This window comes from Mercenaria mercenaria, chromosome 15, assembly GCF_021730395.1.
Source record: "Mercenaria mercenaria strain notata chromosome 15, MADL_Memer_1, whole genome shotgun sequence".
Taxonomy (NCBI): domain Eukaryota; kingdom Metazoa; phylum Mollusca; class Bivalvia; order Venerida; family Veneridae; genus Mercenaria; species Mercenaria mercenaria.
This window is the reverse complement of record NC_069375.1, coordinates 5242470-5258492: the sequence shown is the minus strand read 5'-3', so window position 1 is coordinate 5258492 and position 16023 is coordinate 5242470. Positions and strand designations below refer to the sequence as shown.

The window sequence follows — 16023 nt, the reverse complement described above, 5'->3', positions numbered from 1 at the left end:
GAATTTAATAATATTTTTCCATTCTTTGCACTTGTACCTATCTATGTCTAGAGCATCGCTAGGTGACACATCAACACAGGATCCACGGAACCATTCTTGACAATAGTCACATTGTATCATAAAGCCCTGTTGCCATGGCTGCCTGCAAAAATAATAAAATCTATCACTGCCCCTAGCTGTTGTTTGTGCCTGCCATGGATTCGCTAGCTAGTGTTTTATCCACTGAGGAATCTATCTGTCCCGACATGGTTTAAAGCGGTCGTTGTTTGCTACAAATACAACATTTTTCAGTTTTACCCTGAAAAGATAAGCAGATAATTTAGAAACAATTACCCCTGGTCCTTTCCATGGCGAACTTAGTTTTCTGCATTTCACTTTCTGTGCTACAGAATCCAGTAAATAGACTATATCACCTACCTTGTAATTTCTCTCTAAGAGTCAGAGATCATAGTCTCGTTTCATTCGTCTGGTTATGGTTTTCAGACGATCTCGTGCCAATTCATGCGCTCGTTGAATATTAGCTATTAATTGACTAACATGGTCTGACGTGGTAAGACATTCACTTTGTTTTAATGGAAACATAAGAGTTGCAGGCGTGTTACCTTCGCACCCAAGCATCAGCATGTTTGCTGTAAACCCCGTCATACGGTTTACTGACGATCGTAAGGCAACCGCGATTTGTTGAAGGTGTTGATCCTATTGATTCTGAGACTTACCTATAACGCAGCGAACAGCATCCATTAAGCTGCAATTGTATCTTTCTACCTGATCATTGCTGGACCGCTGATATGGTGTTGTCCTAGCCTTATGTATCTCTAAGATTTTGCATAATTCCACAAACAGCCTAGATTCGAAGTTTCTACCTTGGTCTGAAAAAATCTGAAACGGCATTCAAACCTTGAAAAGAAATTATCTACTACGGCTTTCGCAGTGACTTCAGCTGATTGCGATGGAAGTGGTATACATTCTACCCACTTTGTAAACTGATCCAATAACATAAGTACGTATTCATTTCCTCTAGGCGTTTTAGGTAATGGGCCTAAGAAATCAATGTGAACCCTTTCCATAGGCGCACTTACTTGGTATTCAGTAAATGCACCTTTTCCATGCCTTCGCAGTTTTTTATTCTGATTACAGATTTTGCAACCTGAGACAAAGTTAATCACATCTTGTTTTAAGCCATACCAAAATAAATTTTCCTTCATTTTTTCCTTGGTTCTAGCTACACGTTGATGCCCCGCTGATGGCAAGTCATGGTTTAATCTTAAAGCTGTATATACTAGAATTTTAGATAGAATAAGTGTCTTGTCATTTGATTTAACATCATTCAAATACAGTAAACCACTTCAACAGAAATTGTTGTCCATTTAACCAGTACGATATTTGAGCAGGACTGGCTTTGAACAGGTCTGAAGGGTTAGGTTCCCTGATGTCCTCTAGCCAGTTTATCAGGTCTTTAAGATCTGTGTCATTACGCTTAACCAGTTTCAGCTCATCAACATTAAAACCTCCAAAATACTGTCCAGATGTCTTACCTTGATCTGTAGGTGCTACCTTTTGCATCAGACTATCATCCCTAGTTGATATAGATTGACTCAACCACGAAATCTACGAAAATTAGTCCCCCACAAATATGAATGATTTCACAGTAATTTCAGATACAATGCCTTTCATCAAATTGTCATGGAGAACATATGCCTCACCCGGGAATCGAACTCACGACCCCTTGATCCGTAGATAGGAAAGGAAGTAGATTCTTAACACATCGACAACTGCGCGTGCCCATGACTTTTCAGTTATTTGCCAGGCTCAAGGCGCAATCACGTTTTCATTAGTAATGGGATTTGATTTTTTGTTCAGCTCAAAGCTGTATATTTTGAAGGACAAAAGAATACCATAGATACAAGAACTTACAAAGTCATTTTCCTAACAAATAGAAATATGTATTAGCTCTGTTTTTATTGTGATTTCTTTAAGAACAATCCATAAGATTACAAGGCTTTTCACTATATTCACTGCCATGGCAGTCTCTAGGATTTCCAGAGCTACAATTTCTCCGGAGCTGAAGGAAACCCGCTCCACATGTTGTACTGCACGTCGACGTTTCATAGAACGGCAACCAGTCTGAAAATTATTTGTTTATATTAATCTTGTATTTTCGTGGTTTATATTACAAAATGGTAACCATGAAAATTGTAAGTATGTCAGCAATGTGTTTCAGTAAGCTGTAAAAATACAAGAATTTCTGGACTTATTCTTTCAAACCTAATCTAGGATATGTATATATGTATAATTATAAATTCATAACGTCTTACGTGGACAGTCTCCATGGTTACACGTTGAAGTTTCATTGAAAGAACCACTGCAATTGAGTCCGTTGTTCTGAGGTGCGGGATTGTTACAGATTCTCGTGCGAAAAAGGCTTCCATCGCCGCATGTTGTAGAGCACGTACTCCACGCTTGCCAAGATCCCCATGAGCCATCGACTGCACCAGAATATTAACGTGAAATAGAACTTGCTATTTTTTAATTCAGTAAATACATACTGTGGCTGCAAATGCAGTTCAAATATTATTATTATTATTCTGCTGTCTCAACGATACACTTAAATGACCGACATGTTTACATGTCACTCGGCCATGACGTCACGAAAAGAACATTACAAAGGTCACAAAGCTCGTCATTTGTTACCCGCAGTTACTTACGAGAAGTGTGCATCGTGACATGCCGTTAGAACGTTTGCTATACAGTTGACGTTAGGTCACGAGTTTGCTACATCAGAAGTCTAAAACTGTATGTATCGCTGGATCAATTTAAATAATGTCAGAGAAGAAAAATGGTATAACTGACAGTACAGTAATTTCCATCTGTGTATGAAATACATTGATGTGTTCTTTGGCATGGAAATTCTCGGCGCCCAGACACTTAAACATTTATTATTATTACACATATAGACCTTTTTTTATTTTCATTAGAAATCTATAACTTGCTTATTGAAGTACTACAAACATTTTTCTTAAGAGTCATGCGGCGATTGTACTTAATTTCTGACGTCATAATGTTATCTTAATAGCCGGCACATCAACCGTTTTTTCTGTTTTTCTTCTTTGTTTTGAAACAGACAATAGTGTTATTAGCGGCAGTAAAAAAGGGCAGGGCGGGGCGCCCCGCTGCGTCGCTCTAGAAATAACAGACAATCAACTTGAACCGTGTTAGTATTCTTTAGAAATAGGTCCATGTTTGGGAGAAAACAGTTCGAACATCACAAAATCATAGAAAGAAAGCATCGTTTTACATGAAAATTAAATCGCTTATAAAACATGTATATCATTCTACAAAACCATTGTCAATTTACTCATATATGTATTGAATTCTGGAAAGGGACTGCATGAAGGGGCCACACTTCTGGACAGTTCAGCGCCTTTAAAAACTCACCATTTTTAAAAAGCTGTTATATGTCTTCGTTTTGATGCATTTGTAACCAGTGTTTAAACGTAACATAACTAGATAAAACATCGTTTTTGACAATTGTTTACATTTATTTCTTTACAAATGTCATTCTTTTTAAAAAAGGGTAATTCCTTTAGAATATATTAAGTACCCAATTCTATGGGACAGAACAGTAAAACATGTATTGGACAGATCTATTGTTTGTCAAGATGCTCGTTTACTAAACATTTCTGTTGTTTTGTGATATACTGCTAAACCTTAAAAAACATAATCATGTTGGTCAATGAAATGATGCAATACTTACTAGGACAAGGACCTTCGTCACAACTCAGAATTTCAAAAGCTTTTCCAGGACAATCGGCCTCCTTTCCAGTACTGCAACGTCTTAGTTTGCCGGAGGTCCCAGGTCCACATGTTACTGAGCAGGTACCGTAAAACCAACTCGACCAGCTCGCTTTAATACAAATTTCTTTTGAATCTTAGATAAGAAAATAATATTTCAAAATATCTGGATTACATTAAGTTTCATTGTCCCAACTGCATCTAGTTATGTCTTCCACATGTAGGAACAAGTATTGCATTTATATTTTATATTTTCTCTCTGTCTGCCTGTCTGTTTATTTGTCTGTATGTCTCTCTGACTGTCAGAAAAGTTTATCAATGCTACTCCTCAAAAACGTCTGGTTCGATTTCAAGTAAACTTTGCAGGCAGGTTCAGTACCAAACTCGCTAATATTTTGGATAATTGACTTGTTGGCTTGAGTTATGAACCGTTAGATATAAGTTTAGATAAAGTTATAACGAAAGACGAAAGCCCGTTGGTGACTGAACAGTTAATACTTCATGCTTCACACTTCACTACACTAAATTATTTCATTATTTCATATATTGATTAAAGATTTGGCAGATTAAACTGACATGTGTTTTTCTCCGGCAGATATTTTATATTCCTACACGATCTGTTTATGTACAATTAACAATAGTGATTCTTATAATAATTACAATTCATTCTTAGGGTTAACCTGACTACTGTGATCTCTTCATATTATATAATTTACGGGATTAAACAATCTAATCACTACACTATTTCAGAGATGACATTCGAGTCGTCTAAACTTTTAGCAGAAATAATATTGTAGATAGTTCCTTGTTGAATACCATCAATCAATACTAATTATCTAATTGTTCCTGCGCAAAAAAGACAGAATCATTATACTAAATTTTGCATCACATAAACTTTGCTAATATTTTAATCCAAACATAACCTCTGCAAGCATGTCACACGCGGAGAAAGTATGATTAATTAAGAAGTAGATGAGATGACCCCTTTTGTTTTAGGGATAGCATATCAAATGTCAAGGTTACTGTGATCATGAAGCTGAAAACGGTTTCCAGTAAATATCTGTAGCACCATTGGGTCTACAGCCTTCAAACATTATAGCATGAGTGCCTATGTTAAATACATGTCCCCTTTTTTTAAGTGGTCAGTAAGTAAAAGTTCAGGGACGTAGGTACCTTGAGATAGAAAAGTGTTTAATCAAAATTTAGAACGCTTGATTGGGCATACGGCCTACAAACTTCTTAGCTATTTGTCTGTGATCAAAAGATGACTATACCGTTTTAAAGTAATTTGGTCAAGGTCACAACATACTTTATACTGAAAGTAACATTCGCAGTTATCTCAGACAAGCAAGTATGATTATTATTATATTCATGTTGGTAGATTACTTGGAACTGCATAAACTTTCTTATATTCCTCTGGGGTCTCCCCGTTCTAATGTTATCCTAGCATTGTACCGTTTTATAACAATTTTTGTTTATCTTCAAAAACATGCACTTGTGCACTCAAGCATTAATCCGTCCATTTAAGGAAGCGGTTTGTCATGTGATTTTACATGGACTTATATCATTGATATACATTTGACACAAACTAATGTAGGATTTTATAGCATTAAACCATCATGATGCGTTCTTGTATATCAGCTAAAATTAAAAGCGGAACCATACATTATATTTTAGAAATGCATTATTCATAAGATAAAAATCATAATGAAGTGATAATTTATTTTTACGGCGTGTTGCTTTATCAGTTTTGAATTGCTTAAGAACAAAATATTCATAACTAAGTTTTCAATGCAAAATCGTTACTTCTGTACAATTATGTTGACATTACAAATATAAATGATTTTGTACAAAACAAAGTATTTTAAAAATAAGATAATTTGGACATTGATTTTTTTCAATATATTTGATTAGCTAAAAACATTGTTTATGTGTAGTGCTAAAAATAGTTATTGTATTGTATTGTATTGTATTATATTGTACTGTATTAAATCTAGTATTACGTGGACAGTCAATCAGATGATATAGAGTTGTTTCATTTCCAGATCCACTGCAGTTTGTCCCGCCATAATGAGGTTTGGGTTGTCACAGTTTCTCGTGCGAAAATGAAAACCATCACCGCATGTTGTTGAGCACGTGCTCCACTGTTGCCAGGAACTCCAGTATCTATTGACTGTAATGAATAAATCATTTTACCACTCATATTAGGCGTGTAGCTGAAATTTAAAATGCAAGATAATTTTTCGAAAGAACTATCAAATACAAATCAATAACCCTGTATTGAAAGTGATCATTAAGGACGTGTCATATTTAATATGCCTGCCATGAAAGTGACTTTAGTCGGATTCACAATGTCCTCTCCAACGTGTGCACACAGTTATCTTATCTCAAACACTTGGTACTTAATAATTCAGCTAAAGTCAGTTAAGACCAGAATTGCATGACATACATCGTTTAAATTGAAACAAGTTATTTATAACACATAACTTACTGGGACAAGGTCCTGCGTCACAGGATACCGTTTCAAAGTCTATTCCTGTACAATCGACTAAGTTTCCAGTACTGCAAAATCTCATTCTGTGCGTAGTTCCAGTTCCACAACTTACCGAGCATGAACCATAGAACCAGCTAGACCAACTCCCTGCTGTTTAATACGGCAAAAATGAATTAATTTTGTCAGGTCGACTAAGAGAAACTGTTTATGCTATCATGTTAATTTGATCAGAATCTACAATAATGATGATCATATTTACAACTGACATAAATTGTTGTGAAAGGGTTGAGGTATACAATACATTTTCTCTAATTTCATGAATTTGACAATAACAGATGTTAGAACAAATGCTGATTTGGTCTTCGTATTGAAAGCATGCAAATGGCTAAATCTACACATATGACATAAAGGGATCTTGTAAATGGCAATATAGCTTTTAGGTGTATTAGATAATTAATAAGAATACATATAGGACATGAGGATAAAATGTCAAACATCATACTATTACTGTTAAAAAGAAATGATGGAACAATTCAAATATATGACTGTATGATTTTACCAGCTATAACTGCGACTGTTGAATTTGGTACCTGTCTCTGGCGAACTGAAAAGATAAATGAAAATAGGGATCGAATGTCAATACCGGAACTAAAATTAGAACAGAAAAACTGTTTTTTACATTCTGACAATCTTACCTCGTTCACAAAAACAACTGATTTATGAAAAAGCACAGGGAAAGTTAATGCATTCAATTACTTCAACTACTAGGTGACCACTTTTGTTTCAGGACAAGGTAAAGTTTACATACTGGTCACATACTGACAAAGACAATCATCCTATGAAGTTTGACGACTCTAAAACAAACCGTTCTCCAGTTATTGATGGAAATCGATTTTCAGGTCAATTCATCGTGACCTTGAGATTTGAGCAACCAGCTTCAAAATCACCAGGGATCATTTGCCGGTTACGACCAACCTGCTTAATCAAGTTTGAGGTTCCTGTGCTAAAGCATTTTTCAGTTAACAATCGAAATCCGAGGGGAAAGAAAGACAGAAAAAATAGACGGACGGTCGGACTACTATATGATGTCATTTATTCCGTCAGGCTTTTCTGTGGCTATTTTTCTTTTACGCGGTTAAAAGTACAATAGAGAGAACAAAAGAGCCACAACAATAACCATATGTAGGAACGTCCGTCCGACCTAAAGTCATCAGATATCATAGGGATGTTAGTCAGCCTGTGAAGTTGTGTACCTGGAACTTTGTTTGGGATTTTACTCAGGAAGAGCAAAGTTAAAGCCGTTAACTTTGCAAAAAATACATAAAGCACCTAAAAGTATGTGTCGCACATATCTCAAAATGTATTTAACATTGAATCCTGAAACCGTTTAGAAATATTATTCAGAATGTGAAGTTGTGCACCTGTTTTTTAACACCATTCACGCCCAAAACACCGGCCTAAGCGGCACTTCGTTAGAAACTACCATTGAAATGATCCCGTAATCAAAAAGTACCAAAACTGATAACATTGAATCCTGGGTGACATTTTACGGTCGACCAGACACGTAAAAATGATAATTTCGAATGTGAATCAAATTCTAAGGTTATTCGGATGTATAAAATATAACAAAAATATAAAGTGAGAGCTGACTCTCAGGAAGCTGGTAGTAAGCGTGAGTCACACATCACAAAACAGACCATCAATATATAGAAAATTGTACAGGAAAGATATAGCAGGTAAAGTACGGTGCTTCAAATACCCACCAACTAGGTATATTCTAATGAAATGAAACGTATGCACAACGGGAGGATGTCTGTGCAGGTAGAGGAGAGAAAAGGTGGGATGGAGCGTAAAAACCGCCAACATATAAAACAACATATATAAAATATAAAACGGTAAGGGAAAAAGCAAGCTGAAAATATTGGCACCGCCTTGGACAAAATATTAGAAGACTTGGTTGGATTGAGTATAAAATGGATTAAGATAAATAACGATGGGAAAAAAGCAAACTGGAATTATTGGCACCGCCTTGGTTAAAATATAAGAAGGCCCGGTTGGATTGAGTATAAAATGGATTAAGATAAAGAACGATGGGATAAAGAACTGAATTTCTTATGACATTAAAATATCACCGTATTGACAAATCCACGGATAGGACAGCATCCCTCCTGATACCACAGTATTGCAATCAGCATCATCCCATTGGCCACCTCGAGACATGTCAATGACAGCGCAGTCTTCTTGGTCGTGATACTGGTCAATATATCGTCCAGGAATCCAGTTGATGTAATGTACATGATCACCTTGAAAGCAAATGCTACCAGGACTTTGAAACTAGAAGTCGTCTTTCACGTGATTTAATATTGAGGTTATCATGTGTGAAAAAACCAATTGTGTCTATATACTTTTCAGTAAATGCTGTGTTGTTGTGAACTTACTCTTAAAACCGTACATTTCTGGTGTGATTACACCAGGCGAATGTACACTCTTAAATAAGCAAAGAACACTTTTCGTTGAGAACTATTAAATGCCCGGGGTACAATGTACGTTTCCAACGTTCCTAGGTCCAAATGTACGATGACAAATCGCGAATTACAAAAGTCGATATACAATTCTAGAGTTAGATGTGTAGCCGATTTCGTTTACTTCATGTTACACGCCCGTCAAAAGTCTAAATGTAACAGAAATGGTCGGTTGTTTACGAAAAGTAAAATAGGCGTACCTTAGACGGGGCTTATTTAAAAAAGACATAAATTAGCGTGAAGTAACAAGTCTGGATTTTTCTTTCATCTCATAGTAACGCGATACTAGTAATGAGATAGAATCTCATTGGAACGAAATAACTAAATCGTGGCCAAGCGATATGATACTTACTCGTGAAAAAGAGATAGCTAGGTCGTTGCTGTAGTACCACATTCGTAACAGATCGCCTATGTAACAGGTGTTACAAATGAGATCGCCTATGTAACAGGTGTTACAAATGAGATCGCCTATGTAACAGGTGTTACAAATGAGATCGCATATGTAACAGGTGTTACAAATGAGATCGCCTATGTAACAGGTGTTACAAATGAGATCGCCTATGTAACAGGTGTTACAAATGAGATCGCCTATGTAACAGGTGTTACAAATGAGATCGCCTATGTAACAGGTGTTACAAATGAGATCGCATATGTAACAGGAATCAAGCACATAACTCAAGTTGAGTTGAGCACATATGTAACAATTTTTGAGACAAATGTGATCAATGCTGATTTTTGATGTGACATCTGATCACATTTGTCACATGTCATTTTCGATCGGAAAAATGAACAAAAAAGTGCATTTTTACATCTGAAACACATTTGTAACATGTTTTAGCTCACTTGTACGAAGTGACAAACTATGCTATTCTGATCACGCGTCGTCCGTCGCCCGACCGTCCGTCCGTTCAACTTTTTCTTGTGAATACGATAGAGACAACATTTATTATTTGAGTTTGACAAAACTTGCACAGAACTTATATATATCTATAATGTCTCGGTTCCTTTTAAAAACCAGCCAAATCACCTTATTCGTCTTGGAGTTATGGCTCCTGATATGGCAATAATTACTGATTTTAGCCTTGTGAACGCGATAGAGACCACATTTTTTGTTTATTTTGACCAAACTTGCACACAATTTATATATCTATAAGATCTCGGTTCCTTTCAAAAATAACCGTATTGCACCATTTGACTTGGAGTTACGGCCCCTGAATAGGCAAATAATGCTGATTTTATCCTTGTCAACACAATGGAGACTACATTTATTATTTGATTTTTATTAAACTTTTATAGGATCTCACTTCCTTTTAAAACAGCCATATCGCGCCATTTGTCTCGGAGTTATGGCTGAAATGGCACAATTTGCATATTTTAGTCTTGTGAGAACACAATAGAGACCATATTTATTATTTCATTTTGACCAAACTTGTATAGAAGTTATATATCTATAACATCTCGGTTCTTTGCGAAAACCAGCTATATAGCACCATTTGTCCTGGTATGGCCCCTAAAATGTCAAAATTTGCTGATTTTAGCATTGTGAACATGACAGAAATCACATTTATTATTTGATTTTGACCAAACTTGCATTGAAGTTAATTTATCATTAAGATCTTGCTTTTTTTTTTCTCGAAAAGTAGCCATATCACACTATTTGTATTAGAGTTATGGCCTCTAAAATGGCAAAAATCCCAGATTTAAAAACATGATTGTATAGTGTAATATTACTCAAGACATGTGAGCGATAGTGGGCCATGACGGCCCTCTTGTTAATTAGAGGGATATTTCCGGTCAAGTTTATATCTTGGTACTGGTTTGTTATCTGGCATTTAAACTTGGCAAGAATACCGTTATCATGACTGGTCTATTCATAGTAGCATGGTACTACATGTACATGTCACTCATATCGGTTTTGGTTTGTAAGATTTCAATTTTACTAAATGCATGAATATATGAATATGTATGATTAAAAGGGAAGATGCACACCACATGCAATCCCTGTTAAACTTTTTATAATTGGCAATGCGCTTGTTGTATCGCTTCAACAACAAATAAAATGCTCTAAAATCAAGATCAAGGCAGTCTCAACTAACATAGAAAGTCTTGTAAAAGCTTGTTTCCGTAGAACACCGGGTACATATATACATTTATGTATACTTTGAAATAGTGACTAGCTTGACTATTCGAATACTGCTCATGGCTATTGTTCTGATCCTGATGTCGTCGGCGTCCGCGGGTTCGCTGCAAGATAGGTTTTTCTTTTCCGTTTTGTTTATCTTTGTCAGTTCGCATTGCTTTAAACATCAAATAAACTTATACTGAAGACAATGGATACATCAAATGAAATATGTCCCATTTAAAAGCCTGACGTGAACTTTATTGGGCAAGTTATACCAAGGACAAGAACCCATATATAACTGCACGAACACACAAACTCCGCTATTTCACGGCGGGATTATAATAAAAGAAGGCCTATTACCTCACAGGCGGGCTCAGTGGGTTGCGGGTAATTAAAAAATAAGGTGTACTTTCTTAAAATCTCTTGGACATTAGTTCGCAGCACAAGGTCGGGCCCTCCTAGACTGAAGGCTAACGACTCCGTCTATGACAAGTTGTATATAATTTGTCCCAGGCCATGGCAACTTCCTGTTTGTCACCCAACTTGAAACAGCTCTGGAAAGATAGCTAAAAAATTTATGTCGCCACCGGGTTCGAACCAGTGACCTGAGCATGTGGGTCTATATTTCAGCTAGTCGAGGTAACAGTAGAAGTAGCTGAAGTTGTAATCATATTATAGTACTGGATCTAGAAATGATAATAAAAAATTGAGCCACGTCACGGGAAAATTGGCATTCTGACATTTTCGTGAATTTCCGGAAAGTGTATATTTAGGCTGACCTGTGCATTTATGCATCTGAATTAGGGTCAGAAAATTTCATATTTAGGTAGAATAAGCCTTCTTTGAAATAACAGCGAACGGTGTGGGCCCTGATCAGCGCAGGCTGATTAGGGCCCACACTGATCGCAAAGCCTCGAAGATTCCCAAAGGCCCATTTTCTCATGATGCGCCTCAAATAGTTTTATGACGTCGACGACGACGACGCTAACTTGTGATGGTGCTTATGGCAGTCATTTAATGGTGTTGCGATGACAACCGACTGATTGAACATTTGCAGTATAAAACTCAACATGATACATATGTGTTTCTCATGTCAACCCTCATGTTGGACAAACACATTCGTAACACATTTTACCTGTTACGAATGCGATCGCATACATACGAAATCTGTTACAAATGCGATCTGTTACGAATGTGGTCCTACAGTGGCAAAAGACACTAAATCCTGGGAATGAAATACTCTTGAATATTTGTGAAGTATCTGGTTGCCTAGAGATGCTATCTCATCTTGGCTATACTAACTTGTGGGAACGAGAAACTCTTTCGTGGCCGAAGCTAGCTATCGCGGGGCCACGAGATACTAAGTCATGGAAATGAAATACTTAAATTAGTTAAGTTCTATGCTTCTAAAGGATCGTGTAATAGATCTGTTTTTTTTCCACATTTGATTACTCTTAGAACCTGTTTTCATACGATATTTTACGTAACGATATCATCCCCTTTGTGTAACATTACTTTTACTTCAGTTTATTATTTTATCAAATTCGTTCATTGTTAAATTAACTAGAGACTTGTTTAGATCGCTTTATATCTCGGTAATCAACGATTTGTACCTGAGTTCCATTCCCACTGCTCTTCATTTATTCGGTCATCTAGTCCAAGCCATAGTTGTTGCGTAAAATTTATTGTTGTCAGCATATTGGAAATAAAAGTCTGTTCATCAGCACTTATAATTGAAAGTAAATGCCCACTTTTATTATGGCAGTCTTCTTTTGCATACATCCAACTGTCATTCAAAGGAACAAACTCATAGCATTTCTCCCCAAGCTGGAAAACGTACTGTGACTGTGCACGCTGTTCCACTTCTTTAGGACACATGCTTATAACTACAAATAAGTTTATTTAGATAAATAATAATGAAGTAATAAAGCAAGAACCAAGATGTACGGTCGGGTACATTACTGAAATATACAAAAATTCTACATGTATATAGCGGTGCTGCTGTTGAATAACACCAAGTCTTTGGTGTTGTGCATCGTGCGCAATGCAAGTACGCTGACTATTGAATTTGAACTATTAAAATCAAACTCTTATATGTTTTTGTACATCGAACTAGCTTTTTATAGTGATTTTACCTATCAAGGCAAACCCCATCTGGCATTTCCCATGCTAGATGAATGGGGAAATCAAATTTAAACAAAACATTGAAGATAATCAGGAACTCAAAATGGATTCACCTCCGTTTTACCAAAGGCTTCTAATGTATCACGTAGTACCTGTTGCTGTAGTAGCAATGACAGTTGCTGAGGTCCTAGGAAGATGTGTTATTGTTGCTGGTGTAGATGCCGTTGTTTCCGTCGTAAACGATTTGGTTGTGAGTTCTGTTGTTACAGTTGTTGATTCTTTTGTCGCTACAAACATGGTTAGTAATATAGATTATTAAATAACTATTAATTATTAGCCCTTAAACACAGCATTTGCCTCGTCTAATACAATACAAAGGCGTCTTCTATAACAGTGCCAATATCTATATCAGTCAGCGGCTCCGGGCCGAAAAGTGATATAGATATTAAGCCCGTATTTTAAGGAATTTGATTGGCTAATAACACAGGGCAAAAAAGTGATGTAGAATCGAAGCTGGAAGTTCGGAAACGGCAGCCAATTTGGTTTTTAAAGTCAGTAAACGTTGACAGTTTGAACATGGAACTAATTCATAGTTTTAGCGTACAAAAAACAACAAAAAAACAAAACAACAACAACAGCACGACGTCTGGCGAGGAAATGTTAGAGCTGCAAGCTAATGTTTTATTAACCACGGAATACCTGAATGAAACTTAAGAAATCGATCTACTTTTAAGTCTTGAAGGTGAGTCTGTGGTTGTGCCCCACCCAGTGACAGAATAAAATAAAAATGGTTGAAATATGTTGTGTATATTTAGAGTTGTTCTTTGCTACAATTAATAAATTGAGTGTTTAAGTTTTGAATTCTTTATGTACATATAGTTATTTAATAAAATTGTCAATAAATAAGGGATTTGATATTGGCCCTGTTAGTTGTCCCCGGTACAGTCGTATTAGCCCTCAGACAAATAACAGGACCAGTATCAAATTTATTAACATATTATATTTGAGACCTCTAAAAAAATTGTAGCTCTATGCCTTTTTGTAAAACACTAGTTTGTGTAAAGAAGATGGAAAACAGAAAGTCTGCTTTGATGTTCATTATTTTAGAGCTCATATAACGTCTGGATCAGAATTTTCGGTATGGCAATCGATACTTAATTCTAATTTAATGTTTGATTTTAAATCATATTACTTCGGGTCATATAAACTTAATGAGAACTATACTGGGCGTCATTGAAAAGTTACCACATAATATATACCTCTTGTTTTTTTATACAATATCGACGTCACATTTCCATGATCTGTGCGCGGTCTGTTACTCATAGACCCTGTCTCATCATGTCTCCTAACCCATTTCATGACTGTCAGGTGAGAACAGCCCATACGACGTGCAATTTCACGACATGAAAGCTCGGCGTCAACCATGCTAATGGCCTGATGGCGTTGATCGTGCCTTAAACGTGGCATTCTTAGCAAAGATATTCTTTTTTTACCGCATTCCTCTTAGTCTGTCGACTAACTTTCAAGTGCGATGAATGATTTGCGATAGAATTTTCGTACATGTCGAAATTGCTCGAAAAGTCATTTTACACGTGCAGCCCGTGCCTCAAATGGAGTTCATCGAATTTGACAAATTCTTACACCAGTGACGTCTCAGCTGCGTCAAATGTAGTTGTGTTATGCTTTCTACATAGTCCAATGCGATTTTTTAAATATAACGGCCATTAGGGAGGTACCTTTTCAGTGACGCTGAGTATATTTAATGAACGAAGAAATTACCTAACAAACATAGATTGCAGTACTTCCGGCAATGTATAGTTGACCATGGTATGTTATCTCCGGTACAAATATATTCACGCGAGTAGGTTGCGCAGTCACTGTCGGCATCCACACAATGAGCAGACGCTCCTATAATAAAAGAAGAAGGCCTTGATGTATTCGTATTGCTCACCAGAGTTCACAACACAAACTTCTACCGGCCGGCAGATTCTGAGGGACGATTTTCAAAAGTTTTCAAAGAGCCATATAGGCAAAAGCCTTAGATTAAAAACATTTCAAATTCGGACATGAAGTTTTTTAAGGTTTCCACTATTTACTATGCAATAAGAATTCAAAGTAATTCTTGTTGTCAGATGATTTTTTTTTATATTTCAACACAACCCCGAAAAAAGGTGGCAAGCCTGATACTATGGAATGTCCAGTTTAACTAGTTTATATACATAAAATCCTACACGCCTTCAAAAAAGCAGAGCAATGGTTTTACATTTTTTTTATTCATTGGCAGACGGGAAAGCTATTGTTGAATATTCCGGATCAGTTAAAATGTATGCCCTCTAGCACATCAGTGTTATCGCACGGGTTCTTCATTTTTACTTAGACGTATTATTCTGGTCAAAATGTATTATACTGGAAAAAATAAGTGTCAAATGCAAACAACAACGGATACAGTAAAATCATTTAATCATCTGGTGTTTGAAATTCTGTGCAAAAATAGCAATTTAGAGGGAATACGAATTTATAGATTTCAACTTTTGATGCAACCTTGAAATCGATGATGATTAATCACCACGATTATTAATGATTTTACAGTCGCCGGAATAAAAGAACCTTGTCTTTTACTGATAACTTTCAAGAAATCATAACATTTATCATACCAAAATTTGCACACGCTTTTCATTCTTTTGAAGTACCCAAAAACCAAAATGTTCCCATGGAATTGTAAACGAGAAAAGAAAAGAACTGAATCGATTGGATTTAACGATATATCAATACTTAACGGGGGAATTGAAATTGGTGTCCGTTAATGTTCCCATAATTAACATTAAATGGGTAAAATCCGTTCATAAGATAATCTAAGCAGGCTGTTATTTATCGATGTTCAGACACAAGTTTCTTGCATTTTAAATGAATTCTGATTTGAACAGAGAATGTGCCAAGATTCTATTAAAATATTTTTTACTTATTTATAA

The 16023-nt window shown here is 36.1% G+C and overlaps 2 protein-coding genes across 2 annotated transcripts; both read right to left on the bottom strand.

Moving 5' to 3' along the window:
* Positions 1-1362: 1362 nt before the first annotated feature.
* LOC123541657 (thrombospondin-1-like) lies at positions 1363-8583 on the bottom strand. Its single transcript, XM_053525710.1, has 7 exons — positions 8419-8583; positions 6399-6436; positions 5912-6008; positions 4816-4876; positions 3755-3904; positions 2316-2486; positions 1363-2124 (listed from the first exon to the last, which is right to left on the bottom strand). Exons 1-7 carry the CDS (start codon positions 8581-8583, stop codon positions 1973-1975), a joined length of 834 nt encoding a protein of 277 aa, XP_053381685.1. The 3' UTR covers positions 1363-1972.
* A 3267-nt stretch (positions 8584-11850) lies between these two features.
* Positions 11851-15766, bottom strand: LOC123559129 (C-type lectin domain family 12 member B-like). The gene is made up of 4 exons (XM_053525708.1): positions 15745-15766; positions 14834-14962; positions 13207-13341; positions 11851-12816 (listed from the first exon to the last, which is right to left on the bottom strand). Exons 1-4 carry the CDS (start codon positions 15764-15766, stop codon positions 12530-12532), a joined length of 573 nt encoding a protein of 190 aa, XP_053381683.1. The 3' UTR covers positions 11851-12529.
* Between the last annotated feature and the right edge of the window lie 257 nt (positions 15767-16023).